This window comes from Chaetodon auriga, chromosome 18, assembly GCF_051107435.1.
Source record: "Chaetodon auriga isolate fChaAug3 chromosome 18, fChaAug3.hap1, whole genome shotgun sequence".
Lineage (NCBI taxonomy): Eukaryota > Metazoa > Chordata > Actinopteri > Chaetodontiformes > Chaetodontidae > Chaetodon > Chaetodon auriga.
The window spans coordinates 6,448,706-6,474,980 of NC_135091.1; the positions used below are offsets into that span (position 1 = coordinate 6,448,706).

Here is a 26,275-nt window from a genome sequence, read left to right on the forward strand (position 1 = left end):
ATTAGTACATTTAGCGTGTTTTCTATCATAAAAACTCACAGAATAACACTTCACTGTAGTATTTTCTTTCCTCCTTGGAATACCCAAATAAACTTTCTGTCTTGAGTTTGCTGATCTTGGCAAAAATCCCTCTTGACTAACCTCTTTTTTAAATTCACAACAGTGATAAAGCCGGGCCTGGTAGTGACTCAGCAGCCCCCCCCCCCCACACACACACAGTTCAATCACTCGACTGCAGATCAGCAGACGTGTAATTATCTTAAAACAACAACCGATCATATTCCAGCGTACTCGAACGCGGGGTGACGTTAAAACATGGTGTCTCTTTCACACAGCGACAGTTCAAATCCCCTCATCTGAACATTAAAGGAAGCCGTGGAGCTTATATGTATAATTTGTGCTTTATTAGGCGAACAACCAAAATATATAAACATGCATCGTTGTCAAAGAAACAGGGTTACAGTGGCTTGATGGGGTGTGGGCTTCCAAATCTGAGGTAGAATGGGGGCAGGAAAACCTCTCCGTGGGATATAGAAGAGCAAAGTAATACTGAATGCCAAGACAGATCTCAAAACGTTCCATCAATAACAACATAACACACCCACCGATACTGTCAAATTCAACCAACAGAAGAAAAGCAAAAGGTATGTTTCTCGTACGTGACTAATTGGTTTTTGTTGTCTGCTTATGTGCAACATTCATGTTTAAATCCTCACAAGGCCGCCGCCGTTCCAGCCGGTTGAAAATAACGGCTGAAACGAATCTATGTGCAGCCTCAGTTCTCAGTTAAAATAGTTTTCAAATATAAGACTGGCAGTTTTTTAATGTATATACAAGTTCCAGGTTTATCAAGATGATTTGCATTTTGTTTGATTGTTTTGGGTGGATTTCTTGCTAATGGCTACATACAAAATATATCACTCAGTTTTTAGTTATAAGTATATATTTATACATTTGCGATTTCAAGACATACACATTCTTACAAATATTCCCAGCGGCTTGAGCTCCTCTGCTCCTTTTGCCCCACATCCAGCTCTTTCAGCGTGACTGAACTTGCTCAGGGCGGCTGTGGTGAGAACGGTTGCCGTCATCTGCCGGACAGTCAAAGCTTTTAAATAATCAGCAGTAGTTACGCGTTCATGATACTGAATTATTTGGCTCCTGGCTTCTATGCAAACCATCTTCTACCAAAAGGCTCGTGCTAACAGGAAGTGTAGCTGGTCTAGCTGTAGCCTTGCGTTCAGCATCCTGTCAAAGATTAAACCTGATTGGAGAGTCTTAATTCAGAAGTGTTCCGTAAAGCTGGGCCTTGGTCAGACTGTCCTTCCTGGAAAGTCCCAGGGAGCCAAATTTTTGGTTGTACGGAGGAGGAGGGGGCGGGGCCGGCGGCGGCGACTGGCTCACCTGTGCGGGAAGGCTGTGCATTTCCACTTGGTAGTGCTGCAGCTCTGCAGCCATCTCCAGGGTTCTCTGGTTCAGAGACTCGGTGGAGCTGTTGGGGCTGGGGTCTACATAATCCGTGCTCTGGCCGCCAGCTGCCACGTTACCCTCCCTGTCTTTGGAGCTCCCTGAGTGGTAGAGGCTGTGCTCCGACCCCTGGCTGTCCTCGGCTCGGTACAGGTGGGCTTGGCTATGAGCCTGCCGCGGCCCTGGGCTGCATTCGGGGCTGGGGCTGCCGGCTACCCACACTGGGTCCATGACGCCCACACCGTGATGGTAATAGTCAGCCCCCTCCTGGAAGCTGCTGTAGAGCGGCCCCAGTCGGATCTTAGCAGGCCGCACAGAGAAGTGCTGCTCGGAGAAGCTGTAAGGTGAGGCCCGGCCGGGGCTGCGGTAGGTGTGGGCACTTAAGTCCTCCACGCTAAGTTGTCTCCAGCGGCCAATCAGCTCCTCCTCCTCGGGGGCTAATGTGCTGCCTCGACGGCTGTCTCCGTAGGCGACACTTGGGGACGAAGAGGGAGGGAGCGGCTCGTAGGGCTCACTGAAACAGGAGGACATGGTGCGGCTGTAGACAGGCGAGCTGCCGTTCTGGTGGTGGCTAAGCTCGGTCTGCTGGAAAGGATGAGCGTTGGCAAAGCCTCTCGGACTGTCCCTCTCCCAGGATGAGTCGCTCTTCCTCTCATAGTCGCCTGCATCTCTCCAGTCCATGTAGAGGGAATGGTGGCGCGGGGAGGAAGCTGCACTGCTGGGTGGGCCGTTGCCTTTGTCTTCAGACCCCCCTCCACTGAAGCTGGAGTAGGAGCTGGAGCCCGCACCCAGCGTGGCAGTGAACTTGGCAAAGTGCTCCTGCGAGCAGCCAGCCGTCAACCCCATCGAGCCCTCCTCTGGGTTGCTGTCGGTGGAGTTCTGGGGCCCGTACAGCAGCTTCCTCTGACCGTGGAGGTCCATGCTGGGCCTCCGCTCGCGGTGACGGTCGTCAGGGCAGTACAGCGCCGTGTCGCTGCTGTACAGGTCGGATTTGTAAGCTGCACGGAGCCCCAGCCGCTCTCCTGGCCCCAAGCGCTCCAAGATAAAAGCGTGGTCCTGGGTTTGGGGGCTGGGGGAGCGGGAGGCCTGGCTGCTGCTGCAGGCCTCGTCTGGTTTCTCCAGCACTTTGGCAATGAGAGAGGCCGGGACACTGTCGGGGTAGGAGTGACAGAGAGGCGACTCCTCCAAGTGCATGGTGAGGCGCTCCTGAAAATCAGCAGGCAGCTGAAGGGTCAGAGAAGAGAGAAAGGCGGGAAACAACAGTGATGTAAGCATTGCTGTACCAACAGGTGGAGCTGGGCGGTGATTTCTGAGTGTATCACCGCAACATACACCTGTGCATTTACCTGGAATGACTGTATGTGTGTGACTATAATACAAAAAAAAAATCAATGTGTCTTTTCAGTGACAAGATCCTTAACAAAAGAGAAAAAAAATGAAAGGTGAACTGAGGAAAAGAAAAGAAAGACATTGCTCTATTCTGAGCATTTCTCAATAAAAAAAAAAAGCCTCTGTTCACTATCTGTGCCTCACCATAGCAACAAGCATTACGGCAGCATATCATCAACAGGAATCTAGTCAGTTGTTTCTAATTGGCAATGAGAGGCAAGCTAATTATAACTTTGTAGAAACAGAAAAGACAAACACCACAGAGAACATGAAAAGACATTTTATCATAACAGTTTTATTACAACTTGGACCAAACTAAATGCCACTTAAGGACTGTCAACACATTTTTCATTTTGGGCTTGTTTTGAACAAGATCGCGCTAAGCTTTTATGTGGCGTTTAGAAATCGGAGTCCGATCATTTTATACCCTCTCTGCGCTTGTTTTGCAGCAAAACAAACGACTGAAGCACTTCAGTAGGCGATGAAGAGCCACTGAGCTTCTCAAAATGCTGCAGCTCCATTCATCAATATGCTTTCGATTAGCTCCCACCCACAGGACCAGCAAACCAGCGGACATACAGTGAGTGCATGTATAGCCTCTGACCCCGATTATGTTTGGCGCCGTGCCTGCAGAACAGTTTTTCACTCTTTAACCGATCCTATACGGTGTCCAGCCGGGTGTTTATGTGTCTGTGTGCACTGGATAATGTGTAGGGGGACGTTTTATGAGCATTATGCAACCAGCTGCAGTCTGCATTGATATTTCCATTCAGCCATACGGGCAAAATGTGGAGAGGCTCTCTTTAACCTCGTGGACGCATGCCAGCTTTAAAATCCACCCTTGTCACACGGGCGAGGCACGAGGCCCAGGGCTGATGCAGCGGAAAGTGGCGCCAAGCTGGCCTGGTGTTAAAACACTCATCGATACTCACACGCATCTCTTTTCACAAGCAACAGCAGGAGAGCGCGATGAGGCTGCGCCGTGTTCCCCATTTACATTTTGCTACACGTTGTAGTTTTAGCTCCTTGAACATTTGCACACAATCTGCATTGAAATAGTTCCCGCGGTGCTTCATGCTTAATCATTGTCAAACAATTGCATGATTACTAAAGCCGGTGTAGAATAATTACACTCTGCCTTCGCTGCATGTTGAGTGACAGGAGGAGAAAGACTTTACACTCCTGCCTGGCTGATGGGCGCAAACACAAGATTTGTGCTACAGTTACTTTACGTGTCCAAGACGACGCGTGATCGCAGTTCAGTGCCAAAAGGATTTAATGACAGCACAAAGGAGCTCGTGTATGTGTAAGTTCTATATGTTGAGAGTAATATCTGCAGTAGTGGAAAGCAACTAAGTACACAATGTTGTACTTAAGTCCATTTTTGAGGTACTTTTACTTTTACTTGTAAAATATAATCAACAAATACATAATGATGTAACATTATTGATAAGATAAACCCCAGGGTGAAACTCATAAGCTACTACACAGTATATATAGTAAAAAAAAAAATCCTCCAACTTCACCAGCGGCAACATTAAAGTATGTATTAGTACATCAATAATTAGAATTCAGTAATATAATAGACATTATTCTGCATAATGAGCACTTTTACTTTTTGTACCATATGTTCATTTTGATGTTAATACTTTTGTATTTTTAATAAATCCAGGACCTTTACTTGCAACAAAGTAGTTTTACATTGTGGTATTGTTACTTGTACTTGGAGAAAGGTCTGAGTACTTCAAATGTAAAACACAACTTTGATCAAAGGAGAAGTAAAAAAAAAAAACACATCCCAACAATGATTTTCTAATCAATCAACGGAAATGTAATGATTTCAATACTTGAGGTAATTGAGTTTTTTTTCAGTGTGAGGTAACCACAAAAATAATCCACAGAAAATCCGAAATGTCAGTAAAACGATTTCTCATTCGTCCATGACCGCAGCAGTCACTGCTGTTTGGAACGTGAACGCTTCTCTGTCTAAACTCTATCGTTCTGCAGGAAGCACGTTAAGCTGTGTTATGTTAGCCTCCACCTCTCCTTCTCCAGCCTCCGCCCTCCCCGCAGTGACCCAGCAGCCGCCGCTCCACCACGTCTCTTATCTCCTCTGCCTCGCAAAGGGCGAGATGACCTTCACTTACAGTCGAGACGGCGACATTTTTTTCTCCCCATCTTATGTCAAGAGCTAAAAAATCCACCTGAGTGCTGCCTCGCATCACATCTCCTCTTCCCCACAAATCACAGATATTTGACCAAATCTCTCCCTTTCGCTTGGCTACCGATGAATTGTCAGTGTGTTTTACATGAGAATTCAGGACAGGTTTCCTTTGGTTGTAACTTTTGTAAAATAAAAATTTCAATTTCAAAACCTCACCTTTCTTGCATTTATTGTATTTTACTTATTATTTTCCATCCTATGTTATGCATTATCTGTATTCTATTTTATCTTTATTTTCATCATTTTACTATTTAGCTCACTTTGCAAACTACTTACAGTTAGCCACCTTCAGCAACAACAAGCATGTGCATGAGTTTTTAGTGTCCCCTGGAAACAGTTTCCACTGTCAGCACTAATTTAATAATAAAAAAAGTGTAGAGGTCAGTGTGGGGCTCACCTCAGAGAGCTGGGCCCTGTAAAGAGATTTGTTGCACTGGAGGAGCTGAGCAGCCAGGTTACAGTCCTTCCTGTACAGATCCTGTGGAGCCACATGAGCACAAATGGAAGACGTGACACAACATTTAGGGATTACTATTCATTGATGTTGGCGAGTATTTTCATCATCTCCAATGATTAAGTCTCACTTTTCTTCCAGCTTCTATAAAATACCGGTACACAAAAACAACACTTAATACCTCTTTTGATGAAACAAAACCCAATAAAGAGGAAAACTTTTCTAATTCTAGCGACAAATTAAGCGTACTGTTTGTGTTCAAGGCATGGATTCAGGAAACAAGGTGGAGGTAAAATGCAGTACTCTATTCTCCCGAGACGAAAACGTAAACAGGCTCTTACGTTGTCTTCTTGGAGCTTCTCGATGGTGAGTTTCGCCTCCATCAGGTGGTTGTTGAGAACGATGATCTCTCTGCTCAGCGCTCGCTTCTCATCGTCGTGGTGCTGAGACTGACGACAGGAGAGCAGTTATAGAAATTACCAGCACGGAAAGACTATAAACACTTAGATTTGCAAAAGTTTTCAGTCCAAACAACACTCATCAAAGCACGCATCCCAGTTTCAGAGATTCTTAAATTAAATCCCATTACAGGAAAGCAAAGCCATGACTTGTCTATGTGCAGGTTTACCATTTATCATCAATGTCTTGTCAGTGTAAATATGCTTGCAGAAGACTGTGTATGAGACGGATGCAGTGAAGATACACTGAGCAGCGTCACACACGGATGAGTGTTTAAGAGGCAGCAGGAGATGTTGTAGCTGATTCTTTTGGTTACTCTGGGTAGCAAAGAAACCTTGATGTCAGTAAACGCAGCACTCCACAGAGGTAAATCTCCTTTTTGTTGGCTGATGAAGACAGTCCAGGTTTCACACACGTGTGGAACAGTTTTGCATGTTGGGCAGCATTTTAATTCATCGCTTGCTGCCTTTTCAAACTGCTTTCCTGACAGCGTCCATAAACGGCGTGGAAAAACAGTCCGAGGTTAGTATTACACGGCCGCTGCACTAAGAAAACACTACAGCGTTTGTGTTGGTTTAAGTGAGCAGAAGTTTGCTCTTTTCTCTTCTGCCTCTTCCTCCTTTGAACAGTGTGGCTGTGTGAGTAGAAGCCCACTCAGAGTACATCACTGTGTTTATCTGTCTTGTAATTACATTCTCTAGTTGTGGAGGGCCACGGGGTCAGATGGGTTTGTGGCACCTCTGGAGTAAACAAGCTTTACGATTACATAGAGACTTACTCTGCACCTCTCTCACCCTTGAGGAGGGGATACGCGAGATGAATCAATAACAGCTGATGAGGACGCTTCACAAGGGGGGGAGGGGGGTCTTTATTTTAAGAAAATGACCATTTTTCTTCTCACAAAAGGCCGGGTGACCTTAAGCTTCTTATTAACCTGGTGTCTTGCTGCTGTTGCATTGAAATCACGATGATGGCCGTTATTATCTTGTGCTGTAACAAACCGGTTCGCGGAGCGTTTTCGGCTGTCTATAGACACCTGATTGTCATACAGTGTTCTCAAGCAGGCTAGTTAATTGTATCTTTCGGCGGCAAAAGCGATGTCTGACAAATGCAAGTGAGGTGCGGTGCACTGAGAACAATGGGTTTGCTATCACGCTGCCATTGGAAGGAGGACAGCCAATTGTAATAAGCCATAATTAACGTCAGTGGTACCAACAGCAGGGCATATTCATATTCAAATAGGCTCTCCAAGTGTTCTGCACCACGTCTAAACCCATGACTTGCTTACGTGCTTCTCTTTCTTCTGCGTCTAAAGGTACTTAACCGCAAGCATGGGAACTCATATGACAGGATGCAGCATACACACACACACACACTCACTCACGCACACACACACACACACAGGTTTGAACACTTACATCCCTGTGGATCTTTTCCTCCAGATCTTGGTTGATCCTCTGCAGTGCTGAGTAGCTGCTTTGTATTCTGAACGACACAATAAACGACATTGCTCACTCGCAGATAATAGTTTGTCGGCACACACGCAGTACACAGCAGCAGTCAGAGACCTCTTCAAACTGAGCTGTATGCACGACGGAGCTGAAGCGCACGCCGCGTTTCAGGTCGTAGCACTCGTCATCCAGAGGGTTGAGACATACTGTTACAAGGCCACACATGAGCAACAGTTCCACATAAAATCACACACTTCCTGAGCCAGTGGACCCCAACATCCCAAGGTGATGTTTCAGTTTTCTGCCTGTCCTCCACATCTTTTTTTTTCTTGTGAGATTTTGGACACTTGCACTCCTGCGAAACAACTTATATTTCATATTCTATGATAGACAGAAAGAGACAAATATACATCTGAGTAACAGTTAGATAAGAATATAAGAAGTCAGCAGTCACTGGTCACAGAAACTGGAAGCTTAGCATCAAAATCTGTGCAGATTTAAACTGTTTCACTGTCCTGTGCACAATAATGCCAAGAACAAGCTGGAATAAAGAGGCGTGTTGCTTAAGCAAAGCTATTCTTAAAGCTTCTAAATAAAAACAGAAGGTTAGTCTCGGGTTAGCACTATGGGAACATGAGCTGAACATACTCTTGACTGACAAATCAGGTTTAAATATATTCAGTCTAACCACTGAGTCGACTGCAGAAGTGCCGCTGTGGTTCAACAATGATCTAAGGGTCACTTGTCCTGGACTGAAAAACAAATAAAAAAACAAAGGGTACTTGGGGGAAAATGGTTAAAACAGGAAGATTTATTTTATCTAATTATTCTCCTTTTGGGGCTGAAATGTAAAAAATATATTTGGTGTCTGTACAACAGACTCTTTGAATGGTTGTACTATATGATACCATTATACTATATTATGTTATACTGCTTTATTACACCATGTACTACATATTTCTACGTGAATTCAACTTCTTTGAAATCAGGGCTGTAATCTGCGGGAAGATCTCCTGAAGAGAATTTCATAATGTGGCACTAATTATAAGAACAACAGAGACAAAATGTGTCTCTTACTTCCTTCTCTTCTTCTCTTTAGACAACAGAAAAACCCTCCTGACTGTGTTTGATTGTTCAGATATCCTGTACTGACACACTGCTCCATACGCTCTAAAACAATTTGGTGCAGTTTATATTTTGAATTTCATTAAATCTCATGCTATGAGAAAAAGTCGCTCGCTGCAAGAGAAGAATTGCAGCATACTGTCCTTTTTATTTCAGCTATAGGGCTCTTCTAAATCCTCCACAGCATATTACATTTCTTCAACTTTAAAGCTGCTGTTCACTGGACCAGAGCGCAGACCGGCTAACTTTAGATACAGCACCCATGGGTAAACACTGAATTTTGAAAGTTCAGTGCAGCACTTCATATCGTACAAATGGAGCGAAAAACAAAGGATTTATAACTTGACGGTCTCATCCCACTGGATCAATCTAAACTTCAAACTGTGTATACGCATGTGTGACTAAACTCTTTGTTATTGTGTCCCCTGTCTGTCCACATTATTCCTGCTGTGCTCAGGTTTCTCTTACAAAACTGATTTTGTTCTAGGTGAGTTTTACTAATTGAGAACAAGGAATTTTTGCCAAAATGTTCTCACAACTCAACTCCTCAAACCTGACCTAATGTAGATAAGTACAATTTTCTCAGTATATACCTAAACTTCAACTGTCCTACATTTCAGAGGGAAATATTGTACCATACCAGTGGCCAGGCGTGTATAAGTATTTGGGCCAAAGATTTTACACATCAAAGTCTGTTTACAGGTCTTGGAGAGTACTACTACATGACTGCAAAAGTTGGATGAAGCCTTTTGTGGCTTCAGAGGGAGCTGCTGACATCTAGTATCCATCGACTCAAGTGATGTCACATGAGTCAGTGTCAGCTGAGGCTGAGGACACATTTGAAAATGAAAAAAACCTGCAGGTGGTTGGCCACTACTCATCTCTGCTTAAGGCTAAAGGCTCGAGGTAATATTAGCCGCTACTAGCATAACACATCCAAATCTCCAAGACAACAGTTGCATTGTGGGTAATGTAGGTACCAAATTTTGACAAGGAAGGAGAATATGTGTCACAAAAATGACAATATTTCTGGTTCTGCTGCCTAAGATTTGATACTTTTTGTCCATCATGAGGCCGACAAAGCTATAAGAGTGTGATGCTAACTTGATGGATTTAGCACTGCAGGATTTTTAATTCAGGACTTTCACTTGTAAAAGAGTACCGTGGTATGTATTGTGGTACTGGTATTTAATGAAAGGATCTGTTCCACCACTGTGTCGTACAGTGCGCTGACCTACCTTCGCAGTTTATCAGTGAACTTGTCCAGCTCCTCCTGCGCTCGCCGCAGCTCCGTCTCCAGGTACTGCCGCGTGGAGTCAAACTCGCTCTGCAGCAGCTCCAGCTTGTGTGTTGTGTAGGAAAGCCTCTTCCGTAGGTCCTCTTTCTGCTCCAGCAATGAGCTGCACGCACGCGCACACACACACACACACACACACACACACACACACACACACACACACACACACACACACACACAAACACAGCAGATGATTGTGTTCAAGGCATATGGTGGAGAAAACAAGCTTGTAACTTGGGTGTATGCGTATCTAAGAGGACTTATAAGGGTCTACATATCTTTTTAATGCACCCCTGAACGGCCATGCAACGGCGATGAGAACATCATGAGAGGGTGATAAAGGCAGAAAAGTTGTGTGAGAAAGTGCTTTGTATGAAGAAAACATGGTACCAAAACAGAGATCTTTAATTAAGAGTCCAGGCAGGGGCAAGCGAGGGTACGGACTTTTTACGTCATTAGACCTTTGAGCATGAGGTCTCTTTTTCAGCATTAAAGCACTGCAGCACATCACAGAAACCCAATCATCAGTGAGATTGGCCCCATGGAAAAAAGAGAGGGTGTAATCTGTGATGAAATACAAGCCAATGAACTCTAATACATCATATGAATAGACTGTGAAGGCTCAGATTTACGGAACAGCGATACCCCCCACATGTAATTCAGCGAGACAGCACAATGATGACTATTTTCAGAGTATGTGCATTACCTGGGCTTCAATCTAATAAAAGGGCAAGTATGAGTGGGAAAAGAGGAAATGTCTGTTGCCGTGATGGATCTTAGTGTGCACGGCTGGGCTTAATGGACCCTGTATTGACGGACAGATGGAGGAAGGAGGGTAATGACTCTATCTGCAGCCGGATAACAGATAACAGAGAGTGGATGGAGATGTGGTCACGTCGCTCTTTTCACTTCCTCTCTTTGTCTCTTTTTCTCTCTTTTAACAAGATCATAGGTACAGAGGTTTGAAGCTGAGAAAGAAAAAAGAATCAGGGCAGGTTCCTTTGAATGCTTTCAGGTATCGTCCGGTTTCCAGCTCATTAATATGCGTGATAATATTTCTGCAGTCAGTGGGATGAAAAGCAGACTGGGTCAGTCAACACTTGGACAGTTGGTAAGACTAAATATTAGCAGTGCAGTATTTCTCTGTAAATTTGTCTGAATTTTAGTCTAATTTTCTGTCTGATAAACCACAGATAGTCACACAAATAATATGAGGTATTGTCAGTATGAATTGATTCGTGGTCATGCCAAACACAGAACTCCCAGTGGTATATAATGGATTTATTATATGTGTATGACACCTGAATAAGAAATACGAATGAATTAATTCATATGGTAGAGATGCAGCTAATATGTGATGTTATAGCAGAAATCCCAAAGACATATCTTTTTGGCTGCAAGTGTTTCGTGATCTGATATTCTATAGTTAAGGTTTCTGCAAATAATATATCCTGGTTAGCGTGAATGAAAGATGTTGGTTGGTGAAGGCATGTGAACCGTATTTGTCAGCATCAGTATCACAGGCTTTGAAGGCCCCCTCCTCTCTAAGAGCTTTGCGACAGCTCGAGATGGAAATTAAGACTCACTTTCACTGATTTCAGTCATTTTGTTCAGTTCACTTCAATTTGCAGTCGCTGATTATGTAGCTGGTTCACTTTTTTTTCCAAAGTAATCGCGTCACCATCCAGACGCACTTCACATCAGCAAGCGTTCGTGCCTGTGTGCTTCGATGCCGCTGAACTGCTGAGCTGTGACTGCCTTCAGTTCAGTACACAGTTAATCAGGGAAAAGCACAAATAATAAAAGAACAAAAACAATAAAAGCTGAATTCCATTTAGCTGCTTCAGCTTCTGAGTCCTGGTATTGTGTGTGTTGGCTCACTGTCACCACTTACTGGGACTCCTGAGCAGGACAGGCCATCGTTCTCGTCATTGCTACACAGTCAGTTCAGTTTGAAAGCCTGGTGTTAAAGATTAGTTCGCACATGTACGAACACCGACAACATCACCGTACTTCCACTTTTGATTCAGACAGAAGACGGACACACACCTCTTTTTTTTTAAATGTAATCATATTGGTCATTTAAATTCATACTAAATGTTGTTTTTTATGTAGAGGAGCAATAGCTGCTAGCAGTGGCTAGCGAATTAAGTTCCGCGCTCGCTACCTGACCTGACACACTAAAATAAGCCATACTCATCAGGTCCAAACACTACAGACAACATGGGCGCAATTTATAAAAAAAGGGGTGTTACACTTTGACCACAGCTCTTCTTAAGGTTGCTACTTAGCTAACTTTAGCTTCTAAACTATGGTACTTTCTGTCCTTTAAGATATTTTTCACTCAGCCAATTATTTCTACAGCTCTGCACCAAGAAATGTTTGTACAAGTAAAACACCACTAAAGGCTGTGCGATAGTCTCTTGCTTCTTGGTACAAATTAAATAAGAAATGATCATTTTCACATGGATCAGCAATATTGTTTACAATTTAAGTGGAAAGCTGTCGCATCTATTGTACAACCAAGTCAGTGAGTAAAACAATACCAGCCTACGGAGTGATTCAATGAACGTCTCAACTGACTGGCTGGCATTTCAGCGCTGCATTACCCAGCAGCCCCCACCTCCTGCTTCACTTTGAGTGGCAGGCATTCGCAGGGGAATACAGGTGTTTGTTGTTTGATATAGGATGGGTTTACGTGAAGTAGCTCCAGGGATGAAAAATCTCCCATTAGTGACCTCCTCTGTGAACGGGAGCTGAGTCAGACATAATGAGTGCTTTCATTCCGGTGAGATGAGATGACGAGGCAGCATGACTTCTGGGCTCGGAGAGGTGGGATGAGGCTGCTTTTGCACCACTGGGTGGCGAGAGGAGACACCTCGTGGGCGGATGAACGGACAAACAGGTAAAAAAATAACGAGGACGGATGGAAAGATGGCATCTGAGAGTTTCACTCTTACCTCTTTTTCGGATGTTTTCCGCCATTTCGGGGGACTTTTAAGGCGGTTTTGCCAATGTATATCTTTTTCATGGTTTGTCTGTGTTCCTTCCCTCTCATGTGTTTATAGGGGTTGACCAAAGGGAGCCGTCATGTGTGTTAGTGTCCCAAAGGAGACCAGCTAAGTCTGGCCTGCAGAGCTATGGAGTGCTCTACCTGTGTTGACCCTGCCAAACAAAGCAAACACACAGGTTGTCAACTATTAGTAACTACGGTTCAGCCAGGGATCCTGTTTGGAGGACACAGTCCATATATATTTTGCAATGATAGTCATTTTGATGGCAATATTCCCCACAGTTTTGTACTTGGCAGGAAAAGAAAAGCTGAAACAGCAATAAACTCTGCACTAAATTCAGAGTAACAGACCATTTTGAAGGTTAGCAGCTCTTAAAAGGTTAAAATCCCCCCCCGGTGATGCAGCGTTTAGGCTGATTTTAGTGTTTTTTCGTTGTACATTTTCCTCATGATGTCAAACTGTGCTGTTTCCTGTGAAGATACATTGGAAGTGAAAATGAAAGCATCTAAGACATCAGTGGTAAATGTCAAGTTTTGGTGTCAGACTTAAAGGGCAAGGGTCTCTTTTGTTTTGCAGCAAAGTTCAACACTCACGAGGACAAGGGCAAGATATATTCCACAGCTTGCACCTTTGTGAAACATTTCATCCTTACGAAGAACTTATTCATACTTTTTTCTTAAATATGGGTTTCCCACTCCATATGCTTCATGTTGTTTCAAAGCCCTTGAAAAGTATTATAAAATAAAGATAAATGAGCAGCGATCAAAGACAAAACATCCGTAGTATCATTCTTCTTCAGGACTGTGTGGATGTGCTCTGATCAGATCTTGACAGAGGTCTGGTCACATAAACAAACAATCCCATAACTGTCACCACATATAGATTCAGATGTTTCTGATTGGTGCACAGAAATACCTCACATCAGCTTTCTCCATCGGAGCCACGGCCACTTTAACCAGCGAAAAGAGCACAGAGTAAAAAAAGAAATGCAGAAATCTCTCATGTGAAATGACTTAAAGTGTTCTAAATTTAACAGAAAATGTTGCTCTGAAGTAAAGTCCCATCACTCATAGTCAGGAGCTGACTGAGAAAATACATCTCCAGGCCACGTAAAAGAAAATAAAACCTATTGAATTTGTGTTCTCGTTGGACACAAACCTGCTTCATACCACTGGTGGCTGATGAAAGGCCTTTGTGACAAGCAGACATCCGATTTATCAGTAAAAACAAACATCCCTCCACCGACTGACCGTCTTCATCTCCTATATGTCCAAACACAAAGGACGTGAGCTGACACATCCACCCAGTCTGCATGAAAAGAGTTTGACAGGGCCGATGCACTGAAGCTTCTTTCCCAAACATTCCCAGCGTCCCCTAAACCCCATGTCTCGACGGCGTCTGCAGCACAGGTGCAGCTGTCAACCCGCAGACAAATGGCGCGGGTTATTAGATGAGACGGCCCGTCAAAGCTTGATCAAAGCTCCTCTGATCTGGACTGTCCACTCGGACAGGAAGCAGTGACAGACCGCGGATGTGACTGCAGTGGGGCATGGCCGAGGAGAGCTCCACATTTGGGGATGTTGTATCCGGGGATACTGTGTACATGAGTTAAAAAAAACAAAACAGAACAAAACAATGACATAGAGAAACATGTTGATCCTCTGACACCCAGTTGTTGGGAGGTGATTTATGCTGCTGGCTGAGGAGGCAGGGAGACATGTACTCCTCCAGATGGTGACAGCTCACCACCGCCACTGGAGCCTTCACTCCAGCTGCTCCCCTCTGAGTCATAGCACACCGGCGCTGGATGTGTGTGTGTGTGTGTGTGTGTGTGTGAGAGAGAGCATGTCTTTGTGTATGCATGACTGTCGTTTTGTGCGTTTATACATGCAGGTGCGTGCTTGTGGATGTGTATGCATTTATACGCCTGTGCCTACCTGTGTGTCTTTGTGTTTTTGTGGTTGTGTGCTGCGACATGAGCTCTGCCCATTCAATCCCCTTCTCCCAGAAATCAAATAAACCAGCAGTCTCTGCCATAAAAGTCAAAGAGGACAGCTGTACTTAGCAACACATCTCAGGCCACGTCAGGTGTCCGCTGTCAAGCCACCAACACACAACAACTCTCACTCCCTCGTTCATTCATTCACTCGCTTCTTCTCTTCCTTTAGCCGATCCTCACACTGCAGCAAAACCACAGACGGGGCTCGTTCAGATGGCGCTGCCTGCCACCCACTCGTGCCACGCTGACATTTGAGAGGAACTCAGAGCATTGAAAAGAAGAGGAAGGGGAGGTGGTAGAGTAGGAGGAGGACATTAAAGTTGGGTACCGGGAAGAGAGAAAAGCAGGAAGCATTTGGTGGTGGTGGTGGGGAGGGGGGGGGGATTCTGGCCAGAGCGGTTGCAATTTAGCCAAAGACAGGAAAGAGGGACAAGCCATCATCAAATAAGGGAGGAAAAGCAAAGAGAGTGGGTGTCAAGTGTCCACTGAAATCACAATTTCTGTTTTCATCTTCCTCTCCTCGCCCCATCTGTTTCTCAGTTTCTGCCTTGATGATCACATCTACCTTGCACATGGATTGATGGATTGGCTCTCAGGAAAAGCCCTTATCGCAGGCCCAGACCTCAGCATTATAGCGGGGGAACCCGAGTGGCTGACTCATGCAGCAGCAGCAGCAGAGGAAGGAAGGCGAAGAAGATGCTCTTTCTGCCCCCTCGGATGCCATCGGATTAAACAAGGTAGCTAACCTGCAGCAGTCACTCGGCCCAATGACACGTACAGTGTGACTCAACCAACTCAGAGAAAAAAAAAAACATCAACTCTGTGGGTTTATGTCTCTGCTGTTTCTCTGTCCAGCATTGATTAACTCTGGAGCAGACACCTAAGTAGTTACACACCAACTACCAACATCATTAGCAGCGGCAGGGGATAATGACCCGCTGAACGGATTTCATGTGCTGCTGATGGCACTCGGCACAGGGGAGTGTGTAATCACGACAACCATCCCGAGAGGATTTTAGGATGAGTGGAAGAGGTGACTGAAGGCTAGCTGAGCTCCGAAAGCAAACCCAAAAATACACACAGGTCTGTGCTGCTGAAAATCAACGCAAAGGACAGATTGAGTCCAACATCAGGACAAGCTGAGGGCAGACACTTAGACTGGAAATGTCACTGTGTTCAAATCGAAAGGGGCTTCGCTGCAGGTATCAGTGAGAAGATGAATTAAGCTCAGCGATGGGCAGTTTTAGTACACATGAATGAGTTCATCATTTTGGGAATTATGCTTGTTTGTTTTCTTGCCAAGGGTGAAATGAGAAAATCAATACCACTCTCATGTCTGTACGGTAAATATGAGGCTACATGCAGCAGCTGCTTAGCTTAGCACAGAGCAGAAATAGCAAGGCTAGCTGTCTTTGGAAAGTGTTTTTGATAAATGATGCAAATTGAAATAAATACAAATTTTGGAGTAGAGGAAATATAACCCCAAAGCCATATGAGCACTGACATACACAGACACAGACGTACCAAAACACACACTAAGCACATTAAACACACAAACACAAGCACATTCTGTCCTACAAAAAAATACAGTCAGCCTCCAGACAAGAAAATCATGTTACGCTGCCAGTAAATCCTTCGGAGAGCTGTCCTAGCAAAGCTACCGAGACCTCGTCTTCTCCCGACCCAGAATCCACACACTTACACTGAAACCTCTCACTCAGTCTCAAACTTGGTGATTTACTGTGTGTTCAAAACCAGTGATTCTGAATTGCTTCAGCATTTAAATTTATCCATAAAAAAAAATCCAAATCCTGTCCACACCCTTTGCTTCAGCCTCTTCATTTTTTTTTGGTTTCCTAAAATAGCGAACTAAACGTTGTGATATTTGCCTCTTTTTTAATTCAAAATTAAGGCAAGCATCTTTTCAGCCACCACCAAAGAGGAGATGGGACAGAGAAGCACAGAGATGCAGCTTTCAAGGGGGTCCAGCTCATTAAAAATAGAACAGACACAAACACTCATACATGCACACACACACACACACACATGCACAAACACAGAACACCGCCCACCATCACAGCATATTGTTTACGAGTGGAGCTCGAATGGACAGGTAGTGATTGGACACAACAAAGGAACCACCTCTGCAAACCTGCTAGCCTGCAGTGCACTGCTCTGCGTTCTGAGTGTGTGTGTGTGTGTGTGTGTATGTCTGTGTCTGTGTCTGTGTGTGTCCATAAGCATTTACCTCATGCTCTTATACACATATAGCAGGTGGCTCAGATGTACTTACTGGTCCATCCATAACTCTCAAGTGGCACCCTAAAAAGCCTCAACTCAGGGACGCATGAATGGAGCTTTTACAAAGAAAAGACTGCACTGAGAAAATATAGAACGCAATACAGCACTAACAGCTTTCCAGTATTAATGCAGCGGCACATAAAAAAGTGTAGTGTATAATCTGTGACCTCAGGTTTGGGCTCATCACAGGTAAACAAGCAGCAGAAATCAGAAAGAAAAAAATAACTTACGTGTTTAATTTCCTGTAAATCCCCCTCACTCCTTTATCCTTCTCACAGGAAGGACACTGTCATTTTACATTTAAAAGGTTTATGTTTGGTTAAAATTAAGGTTTAAAATAACTGAGAGTAAGCTTGTTAGCTTAGCTGACCAGCACCTCTAAAGCTCATGAATTAACACAATATATCTTGTTTGTTTAATCTGTACAAAAACTGAAGCGCAAAAAACGACCAGCGACGTGATTTTATGGAGGTCATATGTAAGCTTCCCTGATGCTAAGAAGTACGTGTATTTTCCAAGATGTTGCAACGTCCTTTAACTAAAAAAGGAAGTAAACTGTGGCTTACAGTCCTTTACATCCCTGCTGTTGCTGTTGGATGCAAACCAAAACTTGGCAGGGCGCCTTTATATTCTGTTTGACACTTTCAAGCATGACAAAATTTCAAACTTCTGTTACTTAAAACAGAGGAGGAGTTTGGGCCCTTGCTTGACTGCTGCTTGTCGATTTCAGTTCAGCCTTTAAGACCATGCAGTCTTCGCCAGCTGTACCCAGCAGGTCAGGGTGAACAGGACCTTGTCTGGACCCTTGACCATCAGCACCGGCACCACCCTGGTGTGCATTAGTTCAGCGGTCCTGTTCACCCTGTACACTAATGAATGCACACAGCACTGCTAGGAAATGACATGTTTTCTGGTGACATCCTGGGTCTCCTCTCTCATGTGTATACACACATGAAATTCAGAAATTTGTTCAGTGGTGCGAAAAGCACTTCCTCATCCTCAACGTCAGGAAAACAGAACAGATTGTGTGTGACCATGAATCCATTGGGGGTCATTCATCAGTGGTTCTCCGTGACCAGAACACAGCCCAGGTTAACTCTTATAGATCCCTGGGCACACACACTCATTAACAACAAACTGAAAGGAGTGTTCAGCTAGAACATGTCTGCACTCAGGTCCAACAGCAGCTACACTTCTTCTGTAGATCTTTGGCGTCATTCAGGAAGTGCTGCTCCTCCTCTACCATGCTGTAGTAGAAAGCATCCTGCAGTATGGCATCTCAGCCTGGTTTGGCAACCTCAGCGTACAGCTAAAAGCCCAGATTACCCAGCTAACATAAAGAGCCATGGAAATCATGGGAGTCAGGCAGCATCCCGCACTCCAGGCTGTCTTTGAAGAAACAGTCATCAGACAGGTCCAGACCCCACCTATGTGACCTATACCTAAGTACCAGCTTCCTCCCTCAGGCAGCTGCTTCAGAGTCCCCCAGTGCAGGCTAACCACTTTAAGATCTCCTTTGTCCCCCCGTCCATCAAAGCCTTACATGGCAAGAGAGTCAGAGTATGACCCGTGTAGCGCTGCTTTTTATCTCAACTGCGCACATTTTATGATCATTCTACGTTGATGAGGCCACCAGACTCTGACTGCACATACACCACTGTGATGAATCCAGGTGTGCTGTACGGCAAGTAGTGTGCAATCTTAAGGGCAACAAAGTGTGTCTTATCTTGACCTTATCTCTTCTTATCTTGTTATTGTTTTAAGAATCTCAGTCAGTGAAATTTGCCTGTTTCTAAGTGAAATTTTGTGTATTTTTAATATTTAACCCAATTTATTGCTTGAGAGCTGAGTTTTTGCAGTGTACATTAGTTTAGTATTTTAGCTAAATACTAGTGCAGTACTTAGCATTTAGCATTTTTCCATTACAGCAACCTGCAGTCCTAGTAGCTGCTGTTCAGCAAAAGTTCCAAGTCTCACTTTAAATTTGATTAAACTGATGTCATGTGCTCTTATTTCTGAAAGTAGCTGACTTAACACATACTGTAGATTGCTATGTAAATATTTAATTCAAGTCAAATTGCCAAAAAAAATTGAGTTATGGCAGCTGTTATATGCAGTGAGGCCATTCAGCCACTTACATGGCTGACTGCTTCATCATCAGGAGGAATAAATCTGACCTGTACGATATGACCGCTGGTGCTGAAGAGGGCAAAGGGGAGGAGGAATAATGGGGTTGAGATGATAAGACGCACTTAATGACCCCCAGAGGAGCTGTCAGCGGAGAGAGAGAGAGAGACCCAGACACAGAGTGGGAGAGAGAGGCTGGCTGCTCAGACCACAGAGGATAGAGGAGAGCATTAGTCTGTTAGAGCAACACTGTCCACTTAAACAGATCAAAACTAACCTCCAGCCTCTTCAGACCTGCCTCTCTCTCCCACATCACTGCTACTGCTCTTCTGTATCATCACTTCATCTGAAATTAAAGTGATTCAACTGACACCTAATTCACCTGGAATGACGCGATGGCTGCAGCGCTTCAGATTTCTGATATTCATAGGAATTATATTCATATTTTCAGTGGTTACGTAGTGAGCAAACACCTGAACAGGTAAAGAAGTTAAGTTGAAATTTAAAGAGTAGTTCAACATTTTGGGAAGTGCTCTTATTTGCTTTTTTTGAGAAGAAGTAGATGACATCACTGTTACATCCGTTGATTCGACATGAAGCTAAAAGCGTAAAAGCGTAGTTTCCCTGGGGACCATGTCCCAGTTTATGTGACTTCCTGAAGTCTCCACTGGTTGCCTGGCAAGCTCACAGTGACAACAAATCTCAAGGAAGCCACTGCGCTTTTTTACACTTTGGTTTTTATGCACATTAAATAAACTAGTTAAGTGGCTTTGGAGGTGCTGGTCTTCAGATTTGATTCGCTTCAAACAGAACCATGCCAGCTGTTTCACCATTTCCAGTCTTAAGATCATCTAACCTAACCTAACATAAAGTCTCCGCTGCTGTAGCTTCATAATTAATGGACAGACATGCAAGTCAGGAAACATAATTCCCATAAAGTCAAACTATTCCTTTAAAGGTAAAACCTGAACGTTTGAATGGGGAAGTATAACACATGCAGACGCTTCCGTGCAGAGTGGAAGGGGTCACTGAATGGTTTAATGAGCGTTAAGATGACGTAAATCCTGCGGTACGGCCTTCACCATCGGATCTCTACTCAGCTCAACACCTGCGGGGGATTTTGAAATGATGTGTTAGACAGCGCTCTCCACCACCATCGTCACCACGAGGAGCGAATATCTTTTGAAAGAACGGCGTTCATAGAAGGAGGAGATATATGTCAAGGAGCACTGAAGCTGTTGTGGAGGCTCGTAGTGATATCTTTCTGAGTATGACTAAAGCATGGTTTTTCATGTAATCTATCACCCATCTGTATATGTACAATCTAAAAAGATGTACTTTAGACCTAACTGTTAACTCATCGCAAATAATTCAATACTGTGACTGCTGCTTCCACGATGATGAATGGATTTTTAAGCTTAACTTTTAAGCCGGCACAGATGAGAAGTCCAGAAAAAAATCAATTTGCACAAATTTCCATGACTAATGGGCAAAACTCCATCTGCTGATGAAGATCATGTGATATGATCAAAAGCTCCAGAGCAGCTAGTTCACTGATCTCGAGGTGATGATGGTGGTGCTCAACAACTTTTGTGAATATTTACTGGCATCTTGCAAAGGTGTCATTTGATACAGGGCTTTGTCTCTATGATGCTGATATTTAATCAACACTTTTATTTCCCTTTCTGTTTAATGATGGCAGCTAAAAAGAAGAACAGATTATAGATTATACTGAATCTACATCCACTGACAGTAAACTTGATATAATCGCTGAAAACCAAAAAACTAAGTCAAACTTTTGTTTTCTTGTCACCCAAGGACACCATTTAATCATCACTCCTTCAGAGAGCAGCATTCAATTTGGAGCTGTCATTCATCCTGGAAGAGCAGCTGTCACTTTTTTTTTTTTCCAAGTGGTGTCAATCTCATTTTCAAAATAAAACACTTCAAAACGTTTCCAGCTAAAGCTGTTTGTCATTTCCTTTAATATTCTGACAACACTTTAAAAACTCTTAAAAACTTTAAATCTGCTCCTGCTGCTGAGAGGTCTCCTCTGCTCTGAGCCTCCCCTCTCCAACGTGTCTCCATGTAAAATTTACATCTCTGTCTCCGCCACAGGGCCCAGACGCACAAGCCCGGCCAAGGGAGGGACAGAAATTGCAAAAGAGAAAGAGAGGCGAAGAGATTTCAGGACATTTCATCACTTAGACTGGAAGGCGTCTTGGAGATGAGGTGTGGGGGTGGGTGGGATGCAGAGGCAGGGTCAGACTCTCAGGTAGATCCAGCTTCCTGTTTAACCTCATCACAGCTTCTTCAGAGGCCACAGGTGACCTTGTTTCCTACTCAGCAAAGAGCGAGGAGAAAAGGCACAGGGCTACCCCCTCTTATCTCGGCAGAGCTGCTATAATTCAATTAAAGCTGTGACACCGAGGTGAGGACAATTGATGTCTAATATTGGAGAAACACCCCGTCAGATTAATTACCCCTCATTGGCTGGTTAAACGGCTTTTAAACTGTAATCTGCCTGAAATCATAATAATACCATTGGTAATCGAACACAAAAGGGGAAGCTGTGGATCTATTTCCATCTGTGCTGGATTAATAATGGTTCATTAGTAATAGTATCAATTACAACGTGTCTACTGTAGGACAGTGAGGTAAAAAGCAGAGAGAGAGGAGGGAGAAACCAAAAAAAGCAGATCCCATCCTGCATCTCGTTACGTTTGCTTTGCTGCTTTAATTCCCGTGTAATGCAACTTTAATCAGAAAAGTGGGTGAGCACTTGTAATTTTGTAATGAGCTCATTAAAATCTGTTTATGCAGGCATGTGAAGGCATCAGTTCAGTTATCACCTTGGCTTTGTGTGAACATTTGAGACGGTCAGGCTCATTTAAACACAAAATACTCATTAATTAGAGCTACTATTGCTCAGTTGCTCATATTGGTAAAGCAGCACTGTTACGCAGAGTAATTAATCAGTGTTATAGGTGCATTCCGACAGGTGATTGTCTGAAATTATGCAAAATCAGATATATAGGAGTCACAGATGGACATTTTCACTACCTCCACACGTTCAAGATTAATTAAAAACCCTCTTGATTGATCCCTTAGAGAATTAGCTTTTACAGTAACGCCACATACACTGCAGTGAATTTTCAAGCCAAGAGATTCCCTGCATACAACCATCAGCCCTGTTCTGCAAAAAAACACGCTTTTATCTTTGACAAACTATCAGAAAAGCACATCATTCCTAACAGCACTGCATCAATACACAGAGAGCACGAACTGACACTGAGTGCATCCACATCACATACAGATGAGCACATATGCACACACGTTCACACGTATTCGCGCAGACACAACCAAGCCAGCTTTGCAATCCAAATCAAAGATGCAAACATTGAAGCAGTACCTTCCTCTCACGCAGAGCTTCATCCCGGAGACAGAGAGATAAAATCCTGCTGCCTGAGCCTCGCCGGCAGAATGGAGAAAACCCCCCTCTATATGCTATCTGGATTGGCTTACCCAGCTCTCCCTTAAAGCTCAGAGAAACCCCACCACAGGCACACCACCCCTCCACCACCAGTGCCGCCGCCGCCTCCAACAACCACCACGCCACTCCAGCAGCAGCAGCAGCAGCTGAGCCAGGAGGGAAGACAGAGGGAGAGAGACTGTGCAAGAGTGGAAAGACAGAGAGGAAGAGTGGGAGGGAAGGAGCTTAAAGGAAGAAGACAGGGAGAACGCGGGGGCGTGATGATGGAGCGCTGAAAGATATGTGCAGAGATGGAGAGAGAGAGAGAGAGAGAGGGAGAGAGAGAGAGAGAGAAGCTTACCTGATAGTGTCTATGCCGTTCATCTCTTCATCAGGCACCTAAAGGAAATGACAGCATGTTAGTGGAGGGGACCCATAAAACCGGCCCGGGAGCTGCCAAGTAGAGCATCGCTGCAGCACGCACACTCACCGGGAAAAAGAAATGAAACATACATATTCAGCAGGCACGCTCTCTGTTTCCCAGTGTTTTTGTTTATGTTTCGTCTCCACCACTCTCTCGTCCCCCCGGCTCCCTCATTCGCTCCTCTCCCTGCACTCCATCCCTGCTCGTCAGCAAGCCCAACACTCATCAGACTGAACCTGGCTGTCTACATCCGCACTTGCTTGAGGTGAGAAGAGAACAATCGCATTATACCCCAAATTTTAGAGGGGTGAGGAAGAGGGGGACGGAGGGGAGGGCGGCAGAGCGGAAACCTCCATTGCAGCCAGACTGCAGATACATGGCAAACCCCCCCATGAGGGATACTGGCAGCAACTCAATATCCTCGTCGAGGTGCTGAATCAGAGAGAGAGGGAACAAAGACAGAGAGAGACAAAGAGGGGGTGTGGAAAGAGAGAGAGAACGGAGGGAGAGAAGGGGGAAGGTGAGGGGGAACAGGTGGTTCAATCTGTTGAATCTCACATCTCAAGTCCCAGGCTGTTAGGGAGAATACGTTTTATACGCGTCTGCTGCTGGCCCTTTTTCTGGAGGCGATGAATTATGCATCATCTTGAGAATATTCCCCCAGTATGCTTCATTCAGATTTAGGGTGCAGGCCTGATCGAGTGTGGCAACTGTGCAGCTGTGTTATCATGATTCATGATCTGGTGAATGCTGGAAAGTAAGCAGCAGCGGTCGGCGGAGGGATTCACGCACATCCAGTTGTGTCATTAATGAAGGAAGCAACCAGAGAGATTATCTGTTCTCCAGGGTCAGCAGGAAAGCATAAGCGATAGAAGACCAACGAGAAATGCGCTTTTAAGCCGGGGGGGATGCTTCACGAATGGAGCTTGCATCACAGCAGAAGGCCGTGTGCCTGTGAAGAATGTTTCGTTACCGCGCTCGCACAAGTACAAGGACTCGTGTGAGGAGATGAAACTTCGGCAGCGACACACACAGACACTCACACACTGCACTGAGATGAACACCAACAGGCTCACATGCCTGCCTCTCAGCCCCCACACCACCCACCTTTTTTCAAGCAGTTGCTAAGGTGACGGCAAAGGCTGAATTTTAATCAGACAATAAATTAAGGCAACGTGATCTACTCCTTTATTATTAAATGACAGCGGTGCTGAGATCTGTCAGGTATGTTTTGGGATCGACGGCTCTTGGTGAACAGTGCAATCGCTCACTCGGGGACGCTTCACACTGTCCAGGAGATGCAAAATATAGTGATGGTTGAGGTAAATGTGATTTTACGCTTTTTAGTAACTATAACAGCACATTTTGAAATAAGAGGACAGTCAAATTCTCATCTACCACCAAGATGAATGTCATGCTGAGACTGCAAATATGGTCACATTTGATGCGGTAATTGCTAATTGAGCATTCAGGCTTGTCTTTCTCTGACATGCAAGCTGCTGCTGTAAGTCAGAGGAAACCACTGGTTGCTATTCCTGAAGAAAACAGTTGTTTAAACAGGTTCTCTGCATCCACAGCCATTTTAGCAAGGTTATGTCTCAAGCTGAGTAAATGATGGATGTCACACAATAAATGCTGGCGAGTGGGCTGAGTCAGTAAATGACTGCATTGTTCAGTTGAGATTGTGTGGAGGAGCCGCTGATGGGTAGAATGCTAATGAGCACATCCATAAAAGCCTGTTCACTGGTCAGCATCGAGCACCGCTCCTCTGCCCGCTCGCGTTACGCACCACCGTCGTCATCAGTCTGAGCTCGTGGATCAGCTGAGTGGTAGCTTGTCTGAGTGGCTCAGCGGAACAACACAAAAGCTAGTTTCTTCTTATTTTTTTTTTAACTAAGTGTAATTTTTAAAGGTAACTCCAAACTTGGGGTAAAAAAAAACAGACCAAAAGATAAACCAAAAAATGGTTGATAGTGCCGCTCCATGTCTACAGGAAGTGCTCGGGCGGATAGTTTGCTAACAAGTTTACAACTTCAAAAGATGGTGATGTCTCAGTGTTGTGCTTAGGGTCTGTTTCTGCTGCCCCCAAGTGGCCAGGAATAAGTTAATGCAGGTTAAAAATGCGTAAGAATACCTTCAGGCTAAAGCTGGCAATGTATAACGACCCCTTTTCTTTCAGTCTGTATGTACATGTGAATGTGTACACATGTATCCAAGAAGTATAAGACGACTGTCAAAAGAAATGTTCCTCCTTGGACAATAAAGTAGAATAAAGTTTTCTTTTATATTTTTTCAACATATGCACACACATACGTACACAAAGACACATGTGTCTTCGTTTAATATTTTTTGGATTACTTCCGCATGAATTATTCAAACAAAACCCTATAGAGCGCATTAACTTATAACTTTATGACTTCCCATCTCTTTTTGTTCACTTTTAAGCACTGAATAGTCAAGCAGAAAAGCCCTAGAAAAATCAAGATCAGCTCACTCAAATTCCAAAGACTTGATTTATTCAGACGCCACTTGAAACTCTGTGAGAAACAATTTCCGCTCCAATCATAACATATGTTCCGAGGCCTGGCTCTGATTAAAGACTGGGATGACTTTCATCACTCACCATGTTGATGCCCCTGGGCAGAGAGGCAGATCTGTAGGGGTATCTGGGGAAGTCGCAATGAAACTCCGGAAAGGGACTCTTCATCTCAAAACCTTGACGGAACTGTGGAGGAGGTGGAATCACGTGTTTCTCGTCTATCTCAGGCAGCGGCGGTGTCTCTGCTTTTATCTCCGGGTCCTGTGACTCGCCCTCCCTCCTCACAGCGTCAATGTCTGTCTCCAGATAGGTTTTCTGTGGCGGGTCAAGGGGAGTCTGCTCGTCTTGGATCGTTTTCTGCTCGAGTAAAGAGCCCGGCTGCTGGGCCATTGAGCAGGGCAGCCTGGGGCTCCACTGCGTCGCCTCTTGAGTCTTGTCTTCAGGCTGAGCTGGGGTTGTGGTGGTGAAGCTGCAGGGAGAGGCTGGTTTCCCAAATGCTTGCAGGCTGCTTGGGTCAAGCACGTTGGATGTCA

At 44.5% G+C, this 26,275-nt stretch overlaps 1 protein-coding gene across 3 annotated transcripts; it reads right to left on the bottom strand.

The window, feature by feature from the left end:
- Nucleotides 1–382: 382 nt before the first annotated feature.
- Nucleotides 383–25,927, bottom strand: LOC143336443 (brain-enriched guanylate kinase-associated protein). 3 transcript variants are annotated; one of them, XM_076756637.1, is made up of 8 exons: nt 25,827–25,927; nt 23,141–23,178; nt 12,827–13,031; nt 9,808–9,969; nt 7,412–7,478; nt 5,876–5,983; nt 5,478–5,558; nt 383–2,691 (listed from the first exon to the last, which is right to left on the bottom strand). In XM_076756637.1, the coding sequence occupies exons 3-8, from the start codon at nt 12,922–12,924 to the stop codon at nt 1,279–1,281; spliced, it is 1,929 nt and encodes a 642-aa protein (XP_076612752.1). In that variant the 5' UTR covers nt 12,925–13,031; nt 23,141–23,178; nt 25,827–25,927; the 3' UTR covers nt 383–1,278. The 3 variants fall into 3 exon arrangements, with proteins under 3 accessions (XP_076612752.1, XP_076612751.1, XP_076612750.1); XM_076756636.1 differs by lacking the exon at nt 25,827–25,927 and adding an exon at nt 23,270–23,663; XM_076756635.1 differs by lacking the exons at nt 23,141–23,178; nt 25,827–25,927 and adding an exon at nt 22,720–23,049.
- Between the last annotated feature and the right edge of the window lie 348 nt (nt 25,928–26,275).